The following is a 17185-nucleotide window of genomic DNA, read 5'->3' as shown; positions in this document are numbered from 1 at the left end:
GCAGTGGAAGTCAAATCCATCAGGTGTGGCCGACTCCATGTGAACTCGGATAAACACCGTACCGTATAACTGGAAAACCGGTTCGGTTTTGCACCGTACCAAAGTAAACTGAAAAAACAAAAAAAATACCAAACCGATCAGTTATTTTCCGGTTCGATACTGTAACTCCTTTCCGTCCACCGCCCCATTTCCTTTCCTTGTACCAAACACCTGTTACGTGTCAACTGCACAAGCATCGACTGAGGAAGAAGCTGATTTAGCAACTAGCAAGTGATGCTAGCATCTCTCAAAAAAGTGGGACACGTATAAAGAAATAGGCTAAACCGACAATAAACGGTAGGATAGCATTCAGCACACCAACTGCATCGATAACCGTTGATTGAAGTTCCATGTTTCTTACCATATTTGCCCAACAAAATATCCAAAATATCTAAAAATAGAAAAAGAAACAAATAGCGGATATTAATAAAAGATATTTCCAAGTTCTTCCATAAATGGGAAAATTCATTTAGCGACCTTTCCTTTCTGGAACAGCCTGCAGCGCCAACTCTCTCTCTCTCTCTCCCTCCTTCCTCAGTCTTCTCCTCTTTCCAAAATTGCTCGGAAAATTTCCAATTCAGACCTAAACTTCAGACGTAAAACCCCCCAACGAAGGTGAACAAAAGAACCAGAGGTGAACCCAGTAATTAGTTTATCTATGTTTTTCATTTCTTTTTTTTTCCTTCTATTAATGGTGAATACTAAATACTCTAGGCTTGTCTGGCAGTTGATTGTGGTTGGTGGGTTGATCTGTGTATTATTTTACTTATTTAGATCTGAGAAATGTTAGGGTTTGAGGTCAATAATCTTAAAATTATCAGAAACCCAGAAAATATATTGTAGTTTGTGAGTTTGTGAAACATTTATATATATGTGGAAATTTAAAGTGATTGGTTTATTTTATTTTATTTGAATTATTGTTTCTGAAGGGGGTAGCAAGAAATAGAGAAAATGAAGATCAAGATAAAAAAGATCGACTACTTGCCGGCAAGGCAGGTGACCTTCTCAAAGAGGAGAAGGGGGATTTTCAAGAAAGCTGGAGAGCTGTCGATTCTGTGTGAATCTGAAGTTGCTGTTATCATCTTTTCTCAAACTGGCAAGCTCTTTGATTTCTCAAGCTCCAGGTACCAATACAACACCCCACCGCGTTTTCAGTTCTTTCGAATTTTCCTAACTTGAACAAATATAACTAAGTACATAACTTGACTTCTCTCTCTTTTTATGTGAGAGAGAGAGAGGGAGAGAGAGAGAGAGAGAGAGATTCAGTCATCTGGGTCAAAATTATATATATATATATATATATATGTATGTATGTATGTAGATAAGCCATGCATGTAATGATCATTTACAGAAAGATACACTAGATGAGGTACAGAAGAAAGGCTAGAGAAACCAAAAGCTTTCACAGAGTGAGAGAGGGAGAGGAAAAAGGAAAGCTATCTAGAATATTCCAGTTCAGGAAACTGGGGCGTACTTTTAATTTTGACAACTTCTAACTAGGTGTCCAAGTTTGAGAAACAATTTATTAGTTTTACGTGCTTTCAATATGTGAAATTACTTGGTGATGCTGACTTCTCTGCTTTTCATGCTAATAAACAATTAATCGTGTCTGGCGTGCAGAACTCTGTAAACTAAGAGTAACTTGTCTAGGGAATTATGTAATCTTATTACAATTTTACAGTTTCATAGTTTATCTAGTGAACTCTGTATATATAAGAGTCACCTATCACAAATTGGTTGTAGATAATAATATCTAAAATATTATTGGGCTTTATGAAAAGAAGGATATAGTCTTTTAATTGGATACACGGTGTATCTATGCCAACTTCAACACCTGATGTTGGGTTATGTTCCAATAGTTGTCCATTCTCCCCACTAAATTAAAATACCTATAAATGAATACGGTGAATTTGCGAAGGACTTAAACCACGAACATCAATTATATATGCTTTGGATTTTTCTTACTAGGAATAAAGTGATATGATGAAAACTTTGGGAATTCATCATATAGAAGCCTTGAAGATCCTTTCAGAAGGAATCTGTATGCATGAGTCAAGTAGGGAATGAGTGGTGCAGCTATGGCCATAACCTGTTTATTCATATGCATGCATGAAATAATGGACGAACTTGACTATACTTGCAAGATTAATATGTAGATATGTAATTGTGGAATAAGAATTTAGATAAAGTTGTGCTTTGTTTTAATTACAAAAAAGTAAAAGTCTCTACACATAGTAAGTGATGATGTAATTTTTATTAATAAAACTAGAAATACCATTTTAAAGTAGCTCCTTTAACCTAGAATGTGTTAAATAGGATTTAGTATATCAATATGTGAGCGTGCATAGAAAAGAGGCTCTTGTTGTAGGGAATCTGTGAGCTTGCACAGAAAATATGCTCTTATTGTAGGGTGGTGTGTATTAACTTGTCTATTGCGTCAAAAGAAAATTCTTTTGAAGCTAGCTTCTAAGCAGTTGATACATCTATTTGCTAGAGTGTGAATAAGCTTTTTGTCATCTAGATCTTCCTATTTTTACTATTTGGCATTCTTTACCTATAACTTTCTGAGTTGAATACATCAATAAGGAGTCGTCACGTATTAGGGCCAACATACTCCCACGTATAGAAAGGCCTTTTTAGGCCATCAAAGGGTCCACCATCGGCAATTCGAGCTGACCTCATTGCCTTGGTTGACTGTGATGAATGACTGGAAAAAGGGACATCATCGAAATCAATCAACTTGACTAGGCTGTGGTCATCACCACCTAAGAACCAAGATGAGTTGGTCTCATTCCCTTTTGTTGATAGCCATGCCATAGAGAGTGATAAGCTGATCATGCATGTCAACCGCCGGTAAACCTGAGCTGAGTTACTGTTGTTCTCATTGTTGATTACTTGTGTAATGGGATAGCAAAGCTTTTGCTCCACCCAACCCCTCTGATTTGCAACCTTATGAGCTCTTGTATCAGTTTTCTAAGATTTTGTCTCAGTTGTTTTGAGCTAGTGTCTCAGATTTGGGTGCTATGCCCATTTTGTGGTTTGTTCTTGTTTCTGTTCTTCCTCCACTTGTTTCTTTCATCCTTGCAACACCCACTCCATCTTCTTCTCTAACCCCCCCCCCCCCCCCGACACCATATATTTTCCCTCTTTCTGTTCTTTCACTCTTCATCTGTAGATTTTTCAATTTATGCTTCCTCTTTGCCTCAAATTGCTGTTGGTGCTCATCCGCACCCTTACCACATTTGTGGACTTCATGCCTACGGTGGTCTGTCGCGTGGATTGAAGGTCAATTTTAACTCTTTCTTTGATCGAATGAGAAATGACACAGGTTGGCTTGAGTACGAAGCTTTGACCCCATCCTCTAAGATCTCTTGTCGAGGCTTGTTCGTTGCATCTTCCTTGTTTAACTTTTAGGGGTATTAGGGTGCCCATTAGCCTCATTTTTAAAGAATTGTATTCAACAATGTGATCTTGAAGTTCTCTATGCGCTTGGAGATCTTATATGCTAAAAAGGTTGTAAGAAGCCTAGTCTTCTTTGTGAAGAAGTGTTTGAGATCAATAAGTGACTATGACATATCATTGTGACTAGGCAACTTTGTTGTTAGTAGACAATTTTTTTCATGTCTCCTTATTGTTACTTGATATGAATGATCTAAAATATCACAATTATTTCATTTCTCCTTATGATTGCTTGAAACTAATTAATATGAAGTTCCAAGTCATTGAGTAGATCTATGGAAGAGATTTAGTACAAGATTGTATGTAGTATGATTAAAATAATTAGTAAAACTTATCAAATATAACTTGTAAGGATTGTAAAGTTATACCGGGATAGAGCTCGGCTAATCAACATCGCTTGTTGGTGATGGATGTACATATCCAAAGAGAGAAAAAAAAACAAGACCTTGAAGTGCCAAAGGACTAGATGGTGGAATCTAAAAGGAGAAAAACAAGTCATTTTCAAAGAGAAGGTAATCACCCAATATGTTTGGAATAGAGGGGCAATCTAGCCAAATGTGGGATTCCATGGCTAGTAGTATCCGAAAAGTAAAAAAATGGGTATTAGGAGAGTCCAAGGGTTTTTCTCCACACCAAAAGGAATCTTGGTGGTGGAAGGAGGATGTACAGACAAAAGGTTAAGGCTAAGAAGGAATGTTGTAAAACCTTATACAAGGATATGACCGAAAAAAACGGTGAAAGGTATAGAATAGCGAAGAAGGAGGCGAAGAAAGATGTGAGAGAAGCTAAACTAACAACTTTTGACGATATGTATAAGCGACTAGATACCAAAGAAGGAGAGTTGGATATCTATAAACTAGCTAGAGCAAGGGAAAAGAAGACAAGGGATCTAAACCAAGTGAGGTGAATCAAGGATGAGAATGAAAAGGTTCTTGCTATAGAGAACGCGGTCAAAGACAGACGGAGAGGTTATTTTCATAATCTTTTCAATGAAGGACGGGAAAAGATTACTTCTTTGGGGGACCTTTTCAATAGGATTTTGAAAACGAAGATGCCAAATGAGTGGCGAAAGAGTATTTTGGTGCCTATCCACAAGAATAAAGGCAACGTACAAAGTTTCTTGAACTATATGAGTATTAAGTTAATGAGTCATACAATAAAGCTTTGGGAGAGTAATTGAGCATAGACTGAGGCAAGAGACACGAGTCTCGAACAACCAATTCGGGTTCATGCCAAGACTCTCAACCATGAAGGCAATCTATCTCTTACGAAGATTGATGGAATGATATAGGAATATGAAAAATGATATGCACATGGTCTTTATAGATTTGGAAAAAGCGTATGATAGGGTTCTAAGAGACATTCTTTGGAGGATTTTAGAGAAGAAAAAAGTACGAGTAGCATATATCTAAGCTCTAAAGGATATGTATGATGGAGCAAGGACTACCGTAAGAATTCATGAAGGACAAACCGAAAGCTTCCCCATAACTGTAGGGTTACATCAAGGCTCATCTTTAAGTCCTTACCTTTTTGCATTGGTAATGGATGAGTTAACAGGACATATTCAAGATAATATTCCTTGGTGTATGCTTTTCACAGACGATATAGTGTTGATATTCCTTGTGACCTATAGCCTAAAATCCTCCCTTAGTGTTGTTGGTTACTTGTCAACTCTCCACCATTTTTGTATCCACTCTTGTAACTCATGTTATGTTAGAGCAAAATAAAAAAAGTAATGAAACTACCAAATACTCCAAATAAGAAGCACACTTGATAAAAAAAACAATAATAAGCGTAAATTTACTTCACCTAAAAATAAAAGAAATACTAAGCGACTGAGGCTTGCATTCTTTTTCATTTAAATACGAAATACTACAATATTAAAGGTTTATAAGTGTAGGTTTTAAACATTGTGCAAAGGTTCCTAAGTTTTGATGTCGAATGTGTTTCTTCGTTAATCTTTTCCTAACAATTTGCAAGCATAAAAAATATTTTGAAAACTTTGGGCCATTTTTCTAAATCTTTAAATTTAGTTATTTTTTAATATTAACTATTCTGTATATGTATAGGATATGTGAATGTTATATGTATTATTAAAAATGTGTAGATAATGAGTACTAAATATTAAAAGTACGCACGTAAGTGTATTGTATCTCAAAATTTCAAAAAATTCATGTAATTTAAGACATACAGAAAACAAAAGTATTTTTAAAAAAGATGTACATTTCATTGACAAATTCAGGATAGGTAAACTTCACCAAAAAAAATAAATAAATAAATAAATAAAATTCAGGATAGGTAATTAAGCAACCCACCAAAAAGTGGCCATAGCAAATTTGATTATTAAAGCATATTTGCAATGATGTCCGAGTTGATGTTAGGTACATTTTGATATGGGCATCCAGACCAAGCAATAAGGCCTCCAAAAAACTTTTGGTAAAAGAGTTAGTCCCCCTGTTTTAGGAAGGCAACGGTCAAGTAAGGGCAATGAAATTGCCTTAATTATCCACTATAAACAGTAATTGACTTTACGTAATTTTGTATTTTTTCTTTATGTTTTATTGGCCTTATCCTCTATATCTCATTATTTATCAAATAAAGTCTACAACAACAACAACAACAACAACAACAAAGCCTTTTCCCACTAAGTGGGGTCGGCTATATGAATCCTAGAACGCCATTGCGCTCGGTTTTGTGTCATGTCCTCCGTTAGATCCAAGTACTCTAAGTCTTTTCTTAGAGTCTCTTCCAAAGTTGTCCTAGGTCTTCCTCTACCCCTTCGGCCCTGAACCTCTGTCCCGTAGTCACATCTTCGAACCGGAGCGTCAGTCGGCCTTCTTTGCACATGTTCAAAATCACCGGAGCCGATTTTCTCTCATCTTTCCTACAATTTCGGCTACTCCTACTTTACCTCGGATATCCTCATTCCCAATCTTATCCTTTCTCGTGTGCCCACACATCCCACGAAGCATCCTCATCTCCGCTACACCCATTTTGTGTACGTGTTGATGCTTCACCACCCAACATTCTGTGCCATACAACATCGCTAGCCTTATTGCCGTCCTATAAAATTTTTCCTTGAGCTTCAGTGGCCTACGACGGTCACACAACACGCCGGATGCACTCTTTCCATCTAATTCCAATAATTTATTTCAAATACAAGGAAAAAGCATAGCATTTTAACGAACATAATTAATTTTAATCTGTGTTTTAAAAACGTGCCTTAGGCAGCCTCGAGGGCAGGGTGGTAGCTATTTCGCCTCTTTTGTAGGAGTTGGCAAAAAACACGTCCACGCTTATTTAGGATGCGCCTTGGACAGTTCTAAGCAATCTAACGAAGACAACGCCTCGGTCTAATTGCCCTCCCCTTTGGGGACCCGTGGAATTGAATTTCTTGGGTTACGACAATTCAACCTAAATGCCTAGGCATCCCATGCCTTGTTGGACTTGCTCTAAGAGCAACTCCACCGTTGTTTATTACCTTGGGGATAGACAACCCAATCCCCTCTCCTCGCCTCCCTAAAACACTCCAGGCACTTGAGCAATTGGACCCAAGGCAAGCCCGATGGAGAAGTCAGGCAATAATCACCTACCCCAGCACCCTGCCTATGTGTCATAAAGTTGTCGTCAGCCACAATTTAAATTATTAAAAATTATTGAAAATTGTAAAAAAAAAACTATTTAAAAATATAAAAAAATTATATATTTTCTTTTTTTATAAAATTACAATACACATAACCATGTTCTTCCAGTTTACACTACATTTCAATATTTTTGAATACATTCAACTAATCTTTTATTATTATTTGAAATTAAAAATAAAGTTATTTGTATTATTGTATAAAATAAAAATACTAATATTTTAATATGAATTGTTTGGGCTATTTAATTTAGGAATGGAGATGCACTTGTGCAATTGTGGTTTATTGCAGGTAATTACTGTTCATTTAAGGGGATTGAGTTGCCTATTGCCCAAGGAAGCCTTCCTATACTGAAAGTGCTCTAATATTTTGGGCCTTTTGGCTGGTTGGTTTGCAACAGACTAGAACCAAATATCTCCAAAGTGATAGTTGTTGAGGCTGGTTAATCTTGATACTCCTAATTTGGATTAATTGGTGAAGAAAGTTGTTTCACTATAAAACCAATTGGTTATATGGAAAGTAGCCAAACTTACTTATAAGCCCATGCAAGGTTCCTTCTTCTATTAATGTGAGACTCATTCTCAACACACCCCTCATGTGCGACGAATTTTCAAGCCTAACACGTGGACAACATAACGGGGTGGCATAGAGCGCGTGTGGCCGTTTGGCTTCACAAGTGGAACAACCTGCTTTGATACCATGAAGAAAATTGAGGTTCCACCATAAAACCAATTGGCTATATGGGGAGTAGCCCAACTTACTTATAAGCCTAAACAAGGTCCCTCATCTCATTATTGTGGGACTCATTGTCAACAATTGGTTCTTCTGATTTTTTTTGTTTTTTGCGTGATAAATTAGTTCTGCATGTCACTGTGCATGATGTTTTGGCTATTTTATTTTACAAGTTATTTTTGGCGTATTTTATTTTAGAAGTTATTATGTTTGCATGCATGTTCAAAGTGGTTGATTTCAGTATCAGTTTTTAAATTACTTTTTGTAAAAAAAAAAAAAAAAAAAAAAAAAAAAGAAAAGATTAAACCAGAAAAGAACAGAGTAAGTAACAATTTCGTACAAAGCCAAATATAGCATGCATGTACTAATTTATTGGGCTTGTTGGAAACCAGAAAATATGGAAATTGTGTTACATTTTTTTTCTTCTATTGTTATTTTATCTATATGCTTAGTCACATGTATTAATTTATCTTTCTGTCTATTTTCTTTTGTTGAATTTAGTTTTCTGTGTCTAAAAATTTATCCTTTTATGTTGTGAAGCACCAAGGATGTGATTGCAAGGTACAATTCACATATCGGTGGGGAAAAATCGGATCAACCCACGATTCATCAGCTACAGGTAATTGAGTTCAAATTGGTTTTCTTTTTCCCATCTTAATTGCTCTTTAATTTCCATTTTTAATGGTATAACAAGTAATCATTGCTTTAACATAATAAAAATAAATAGGCGTTAGGCTTGTATAGTTGTGTCATTAGTTGGTATTAATTTGAATCATTGAGGTTTTCTCACGGAAAAAAGTTTCATATATTGGCTGAAGAATCAATTGTCCCAAAATATGGTTGCTTGGTAATGACCTGGAGATTGCTACATATTGTAAATCCATGCTCTAGTATGTTTCAGTAATCCATCTTTTGCCGTTTTTTCTTTCTTTCCTATGTATGAAGGAAACATCTTTTGCCATAAGAAACTGGAAACATCCGATTTTTTCCTATTCTCTTGTTTATTTTTGGGCCTGATGTTTATAAGCTTTTCATGTGACAGATTAGATTATGTAATGACGGTTCGGTATAAACATGTTTCCCATTTAATTAGTTGGAGAAAGAAAACAATATCAGGCTGAGGAAGGAACTTGAGGATAAGAGTTGCAAGTTGAGGTAATTATAATTTATTGATTTGCTTGTAAGATATATGGTGGTTAATTAAGCTGGTACGATCGTGTGATGAGAGTGCTGAAATGGTTTGGCATGCAACAGGCAGATGAAGGGTGTGGACCTTGAAGACTTGGATCTGGATGAACTACAGAAGTTAGAAAAATTGGTGGAAGCAAGCCTTGGCCGTGTGATTCAAACTAAGGTATGTGCTAACTACAAATTTATTTTGTTACAAGTGAATACAGGTCATGGCTTCTAAAAACTAGGTATTCCTCAGATAGAGGAGCAAATTGTGAGGTTTAATGTGTATTATTATGCAATAATTCGGAAGATCTTTTTTTTTTTTTAAATTAGTCTTTGTTCAAATATCGTTGTTGCAATGAATTTAAGACAAATGTCTTAATTCTGTTTAAGTAGGAAGTTTGTTATTAGTACTCTATAAAAGTAACATTACACTTCTTCCTCTATTTTTTTTTTCACAATGATGAGTGAACTCCTGTTTTAAATAGATCAACACATTTTGCTTGTAAATATCTGTTTTAATCACCGTGTTTAATCAAAGGGTTAACAAATTTCCAATCTGGCTATTCTTTTGCCCACTATTCTAAAAATCTCCGCCTAGGCGCTAGCGGTTGGCCACTGCTTGATTAATTCTTAAGCGTTAGCAAATTAAGAAAGGGCGTCTAGATGTCCTTAGGCGTCCCCCCTAAGCCGCCTAAGCGCCCTCTTAGCCCTCCTAGGTCGCAACTCTTAGTTAGATAGAAAATTAATAACTTTTATTTTGGATTTTTTTTTGTTTAATAAATTGTGAGGAAGTTGTTGAATATTTGGATGAATACTCATTATATGCTTGTTCTTTATATTTTCAATATGTTACAATATTTTAATCTGTCTTTTTATTGTGTAATTTATAATTATGTTTTTTTGTAAGTATAAATAGGTACTTATTTATACGATATATAATACATATCCTTAAATCTACCAAAACCTTGCCTAGCCGCCCCCCAACATAGCCTAACTAGCGCGTTTTTTAGAACTTTACTTTTGTGTGCATATCTTTAACTTTAGACTTTGGTCAATTTGAATAAAGACTTGACCTTTTCTCTTTTTTGGTTGTAAGGACTCAATGTAATTATTTTTCGTACTTTAATTAGGTTATTTTACTAGAGACATTTTGAATATATGTCTATCCAGAAACATCGATCTAATTCCAAATTTTCCATTCATTTCAGGAAGAAAAGATTATGAGTGAGGTTATGGCACTTGAGAAAAAGGTTTATAGTTAAATAGATGATTGTGGTTTGTGTCTATATATGGAATAACCACAAATATATACAATAGTCAAGAATTTCCAGAAAAGAAAATAATAAACATATATTAAATTTAATTATTATCAATGAATTTTTAATTTGTTGTCCTCTTCCATGTACTGACTATACATGCAGGGAGCTGAGCTGATAGAAGCTAACAACCAGCTAAGCCACAGGGTAAGCAACTACCACCAAGAAGTATATTTCTCCTATATATTTTTTTATTTAACGAAAAATGATATCTGAAGTAGTAAATTAAATCCGGGCGATTGTTTTCTTTGTTGTTTTCGCATATGGCAGATGGTGATGTATCCCAGAGGAGATATCGGACCGGAGGCCATCCTGGAGTTGGAAAACCTGAATAATATTGGAGAAGAAAGCATGACATCTGAATCAACCACAAATGTCACCACCTGCTCCAACAGCTCTCTTTCCCTTGAAGATGATTGCTCCGACATCTTGTCTCTCAAACTGGGGTGAGGTCCTTTTACTTGCTAATATATATGCTATTTGATTTTGGCTTCTGCTTTTGGCTTTTGCGTTTTGAGTATTTGGTGGTACGATTGCGAAGAATAAAGTTAGTAAAATACTAGTGTAGACATTATTTCGGTGAAATAAATACTCATAAACACATTACGATTTCGACATGTCAAGGATTACGTGACTTGCGCCATATGTCTCACAAATAATACACATGACATGTGACTCATCAAAACCTAAAGTCATCAAAAGTGTCACGCATCGATCTTTGGTGGAGTGTGATTACAAAATTATCTTTATTAATTCTTTAATTAGTTTTAATTTAAATCAAACAAATTAATTGATTAAATTTTAAACAAAGAAAAATACCAAAATAAGAATGTCCAAATTAAGGATGAAATGTGATTGATTTATATGATTTAAATCAAAGATTGTTGATTAAATCAAAAGACTATTTGATGAAGTCAAATCACAAGCCTGAATCAAGTCTCAGTTCTTTCGTCAATTAATCAAGTTCAAAATCAACACCAAATCAAAGACTTAGGGAGCCTATAAATACGGGGCTACAAGATAAAAAATTCTTTCTCACACATACATCCTCACCCTTAGACTCTTTAACTCTCAAACACTTTGCACATTTAAAAGATTCAGAAAGCTCTCTGCAGTCTTCGCCGCACTTGTGAAGAATCATCAAGCATTACCATAAGTGCAAGTTCCTTCATCGCTACAAGCCAAATTCTTATGACATTCGTAGTTTGTGATCAAGCCATTATGACCCTTGGATCAACAACCCTACACGCACTACTTATGTTAGAGAATCAGAGGATTGAATCAGAGCACTAGTGTGTCATCAGCCTAGCCTCGGTACCGAAGCATGCTTCTCCTGCACGCGGGGTTCTTCGGGGTCAAAGAATTCAAGTGAGCGTTCGTTATCGATTTTAGATGCGGACTAAAGCACGAGATTGTACTGCAGATCACCAAGCAATGATGATCGCCAGGAGACTTCGCTGACACTTTCGACGTCAGCATGAGAGTCTTACTTTGGTTATGCAAGTTATGACTACCATAACTGCCTCTATGAAGAGAAGCTTGCACAGATGAACGAGACAATTACAAAGTTGACAAGGACCATCGAGGAGAATGATATGCAGATTGCCAACCTCACGAACAAGTTGGAGTTGCAGCATGATAAAGAAGTTAACCTTAACCCAAAGAAGAATCAACATGACGAGGAAACCAGCGAGAATGAGGCACTTTGTGATGACAAGGCTTTATCGATGAGCTCTATCTTCATCCAACAATTTTAGGACATGATGGTAAACACCATCGGAGCACAATACGGAGGTGCTTCTTTGGGATACACTAATATATTCCAAACCATACACCAAGCGAATTGATAGCTTGTGAATGCTGATATGCTACCAACCTTCTAAGACCATGCAATTTGACGAAAAGAAAACTTGAAGCAGTTCGTCGAAACTTGCAACAATGTTGGGACGGAAGGTGACTACCACATGAAACAGGTGTTTGTTCCTTGAAGGGCAATGCATTCGAATGGTACACAAACCTAGAGCCCGAGCCATAAAAAGTTGGGATCAGATGCTTGAATTGTTTCGACAACATTCTTCACCAGCATGATGGAGCTTATAAATATGAAGCAGTGGAATGAAGAGCCAGTTGACTACATCATTCGATGACGCTCACCAAGTCTCAACTGCAACGACATGTTTTCAGAGATACCTGCGATCGAGATGTGCGTATAGGTTTAGCATTAGGGATTGTGCTACATTGTCCAAGGCATCAAGCCCAAGACATTTAAGAGCTTTAAGAGCTAGCTTCCTGTGCCTATGACATGGAGTTAAGCATCACTAATCATGGAAGGAAAGACTCGATCGCTGATTACAGTAAAGATAAATTCGTCGGGCAGAAAATAGACAAATCTCGAAAAATGGCTACCAAAGAAGCAATGGCGGTCAACACAACTTCCTTAAAAATCTCTACTTGAGACAAGAAGAAAGAGGTAAAGCAGAGCGAAACTTTTTGTGACCAAGAGAGACATAACCGCACTTTAAATGAGCTAAAAGGAGAAGACATACTTGTTCCTGGCTTTGGGCGGTCGCCATGCTGGATGATCTGCTCGACAAGAAGGTGATTGAATTGCCTAAGTGTAAATGACCAGAAGATATGAATCGAGAGTGAATGATCCGAAGTACTCCAAGTACCATCATATCGTCTGGAGTACCATCATATCGTCAGTCATTTGGTGGACAAGTGCGTTATCCTTAAGGAATTCATCCTTGAAGCTCACTTAAGAATAAGGGATTGAGCCAGACATTAAGGAAGCGGCAACGAAAGACACTACAAGCATCATGTTCGAATTCTTTGATTATATGCTTTTCTACATATTGCCAAGCAAGCCATGGCCGCAGTCGTTAAAGGTAAGTCTTAAAGTGGTAAATGCATGCAAAACGAGCACCATGGACAAAGTAACTTATCTCAATGACATGGACCTCACCAACGGCGAGGAAGGTGCGTAAAACTCAATTGCAAGCTGTTTAACCAAAGAAAGAAAGGCAAAAGGGAAGTTCTCATCGAAACACTGAGAATACCTGCACCAGTGCAGCAACAAGGACGAGAAAACTAGCTCGTAAAGAAGAGCCAAAGGTTCGTTTGCCTCGAACTCTTGTAGTCTTAGACGAATATTTTTCCAAAAGTTCCTTCAACAAAGCTCAACCACAGCCACTCGTTACATGATCGAGGGAGAAAAGTATTCAAATGGCGTTCTACCAAAAAGCAAGAGGAGATTTATGCACAAATAGAAGACTTATCTCTGCACTTTAGTGTGGAAAAGGTGTTGTAGCTCCCTGAAGCAGAACGAAGGGAATTAGTGGAAGTTTTGATGAATCTCAACACTTAGTCTTTGAAGATAGGCAAGGTTAGATATCTAGGGCTTCGATCTCATGAGTGCGGTATGTGTTACGCTATATGTGCTGCCATCAACTTAACCGAATAATATCTATTGCTGGGGTTGAAACCACACAACCGTTCACTCTTCTACGTAAGAGAACAAAACATAGGCCATATGCTCGTCAACGAAGGTTCATTTATAATCATTCTGCCAAAATCATCGATAACAAATCAGGGAATCACAATGGACAAACTATCTTGAAGGCGCCTTCGAATCTAAGGTTTTAATCAAGGCATGCAATAGGCATGATTAGGATCGAGATAGTAATATGAGAACTAAAGTTGAATACGCTGTTTCACGTGATCGATCTTCCATCTACTCTTAGGGAGACCTTGGATTTATGATAATGGAGTTGTACCTCAACCCTGCATCAGTGTCTAAAGTTCAATAGAAATGGAGCGATGAAGATACATGCTGATAGTAAGTCATTCACCGAAGCAGTCACATTTTGCCGACGCCAAGGTTTACATAGATGAGGAAATGGTATATGAGGCTTTCCTCATGAAGATTCAATCAACAGGCAAAGCCATGCCTGAGTAGGAAAAATAAGCAATGTCTCATCTCAAGAAAACTAGCAACAAGTAGCCAGAGCGCTCAATGTCTGAGAAGAGCTAATGATTCTCAAAGGGATCATTAGTGTGGAAGTGACGAAAGAAAAGAAAGAGCTGAAGTCCATTGCACAAACTTCGGTATTTGATAGCTTGATCGGTTCAAGATCTCGAGCTTTTGTGTTGGACCGCATTGAGCTTCTATGCTTAAGAGGTTGACTAGCCCTCATTGACATGAAAGCGTGGTTAATTATCTTCCACGAAGGTCAGCCTTGGATAGACTTGAAGTCGTAAAAGAACCTTCTAGGAAAGAGCAGCCCCAGTATCATAAAGAAGAAGACATGTCAAGCTAGCCAGGGATGACGAAATTCGTCGTGCAATCCCTTCACACATGAAACGTCATTTGACATTATATTTGAGTTCAGAGTAAAAAAGGATGACGAAGAAATGGTCTAGGACGTCTACCATGTCACGGTCGAAGACATTGACAAGGAAGAAGTCTTCGAATAAGACATTAAAGAAGCTCCATCACAATTCAAGGATGAGGGGCAAACAACTATTGATGACTTGAAGGAACTCAACTTAGGCATTAGTGAAGAACCAAAGCTCATCTTTGTTGGTGCATTTTTGAGTTCGAACAAAGCTGAGATTGATAAATTGATCGAAGCAGGTTTCATTCGGGAGGTCAAATGCCTTGTATGGATCTCAGATATTATCCTTAAAAATTCAAGGTAACTCTATATTTGCGTAAACTATCAAGCAACACTACATATGTCAATTTGTCCATCTCCACAAGGCAACTCCTTACAACATTCCTGGATTCGAGACCAAGTCTCTACGATCCTCGGATCAACAACCCTACACATATACTTTGCAATTGGGAGATCGAATTAGAGGATCAAAATTTTGTATCACAGATTGTAACCTAAACTTACATTAATACAAATTAATACTTTGTAGACATTTTTTTTTTTCATTAATCGCAAGAAATTCATGTTCACATCTAGGAAGAGATATTATATTTTGCTATCCTAGTGCGAAGGGTTTGTTAACTTACCATGGTTTGTTCTCTCAAGCTTGATTCATATCAGCATGATCAGGTCGAATTTTATATACATCACCATTTAGGGAAGGTCTTAATAAATGTCGAATCGAGCATAGTCCATCTCCTTTGTGGCGCGGCGGAAGCTTGTGTTCAAATATACTAATGGTATTGCCACGCCTTTTGTTTTTTTTGTTTTTTTTTGTTTTTTAAACAAACGATATTATCTTTACTAAAAGGATGGGGGAATGGGCTAATCTTCATAATGAGTGAGCCATGGTAATATGATTCAAATTCGCCATTGGCAAAAATCGAACCTAAAACATCTCACTTACAAGTGAAGAAGAATACTACTAGACTAGTAGATTTAATATTGTAGGTTTTTTGTTTTGTTTTATCCCGTGATTACTTAATAAGAGAAAATAAATATTTGGAAAGATTGACTAGTTTGTACCAAAATAAATAAAAACCGACTAGTTGCAAACTGATTATTGAATTCCAATTTTTTCTATATATTATATTTTTACATGAATATGTTTTTTTACCACTTCAGTAACAAAGCCCTTGCCAAATTAAGAATAGTTTCAATATATTTCAGTAATATAGGTGGATGGTAAAAATTAGTCTAATATAACAGAGTGATCCTCGGGAAAATCCTTTTTTCTTAATATCCATTACTGTCCTTTCATCCGGAGCTGCCGTAGATGGGGGCTCATCATGCTATACTCCCGATGAAGGGAAAATGAGCACGGTGTTTTGGTGTGTAAATACATAGATTAGCTCTAGTGCTCATCTGGGCTTTTCCTTTTTTCTGCACCTCATGTTTCTTTGGTCCGTTTGGCTCCTTTCCTCACCCAAAAGGAAAAATTTGGAGAAAACCTAAGGGAAGTAGTAGAGGATAGCACAGATTATGTGGTATCCATCGATACTAAAATTGTTTTTGTTTTTCTGAAAGTATTATTATCTGAATGGTCCAACCTACTGCTTTAGCATAATGGTCTAAAAATTCATCATATTGTAAAATATTATACAACCAATTTCATCACTTGCAAATATTTATTTCATCTTATGTAAATCATCTCATGTCAACTAGTAGTCTAATAGATTGTTAGAGTGACGATCACCGTTATTCAATCGAAAATATGGGATAAAATCCATTCCATAGTCTCGACTTCTCAAGCATATGGCATAAAATCACTTGCATGATTTCGTACGAGATCACAAATTCATGATGTTCGCAAGTTTTATTGTACTGCTAGTATGCTTTTATTCTTCAACATCTTCAATGAAATTGCTAATCAGCTTCGTATTCTGTATTTTCAGTCTTCCGTAGTTTCCCTGGTTAAAAAGTGGAGACAGATGGGAAGTTGTACTTCCTTAACTACTAAATAAAGTCGAGTTATTGTAAGATATGACTGACTTGTGTGTTTTAACTCGAAAACAAATTGGAAGGCATTTCTGTGTGAGTGTGACGGTGTGTTATATGTAAAACTATATTTGTGTATTCCATGCAGCCAGACATTGCTGTATATTAAGTTGTATTGTATCCAAATCTGTGTGGTAAATGCAGGCCTACTAATTCAGACTAGTCCAGTTTTGGGTTGGGGATGAAGCTAAGTTATGAATCTTTCTAATTAGGCTTAAATAATCATTTGTCCCCTAGAACAAAACCCGAGCCTCATTGTGTACCTGAATGGTTGATATTTAACCTCCGAAACTTACATTTGTGTTTCATTTTGCCTTGTTTTCTTCAAAATCTTCTTGGCCGCGCATGAAATAATGAGTACACGTCATCCATTTTGTAGATAGAATTA

The 17185-nt window shown here is 36.6% G+C and overlaps 1 protein-coding gene across 2 annotated transcripts; it reads left to right on the top strand.

Annotated features, from left to right (window-relative positions):
- Positions 1-481: 481 nt before the first annotated feature.
- Positions 482-16959, top strand: LOC126603212 (MADS-box protein AGL24-like). Of its 2 annotated transcripts, XM_050269978.1 has the most exons (10): positions 484-673; positions 969-1163; positions 8412-8490; positions 8965-9026; positions 9126-9225; positions 10256-10297; positions 10469-10510; positions 10634-10809; positions 15406-15539; positions 16695-16959. In XM_050269978.1, the coding sequence occupies exons 2-9, from the start codon at positions 991-993 to the stop codon at positions 15455-15457; spliced, it is 726 nt and encodes a 241-aa protein (XP_050125935.1). In that variant the 5' UTR covers positions 484-673; positions 969-990; the 3' UTR covers positions 15458-15539; positions 16695-16959. The 2 variants fall into 2 exon arrangements, with proteins under 2 accessions (XP_050125938.1, XP_050125935.1); XM_050269981.1 differs by lacking the exon at positions 10256-10297 and having other exon boundaries at positions 482-673.
- The last annotated feature ends 226 nt before the right edge of the window (positions 16960-17185 follow it).

Source organism: Malus sylvestris, chromosome 15 (assembly GCF_916048215.2).
Source record: "Malus sylvestris chromosome 15, drMalSylv7.2, whole genome shotgun sequence".
In the NCBI taxonomy this organism is placed as follows: domain Eukaryota; kingdom Viridiplantae; phylum Streptophyta; class Magnoliopsida; order Rosales; family Rosaceae; genus Malus; species Malus sylvestris.
Note: the sequence above shows the minus strand (reverse complement) of the source record. Positions and strands in the feature narration are given on the sequence as shown.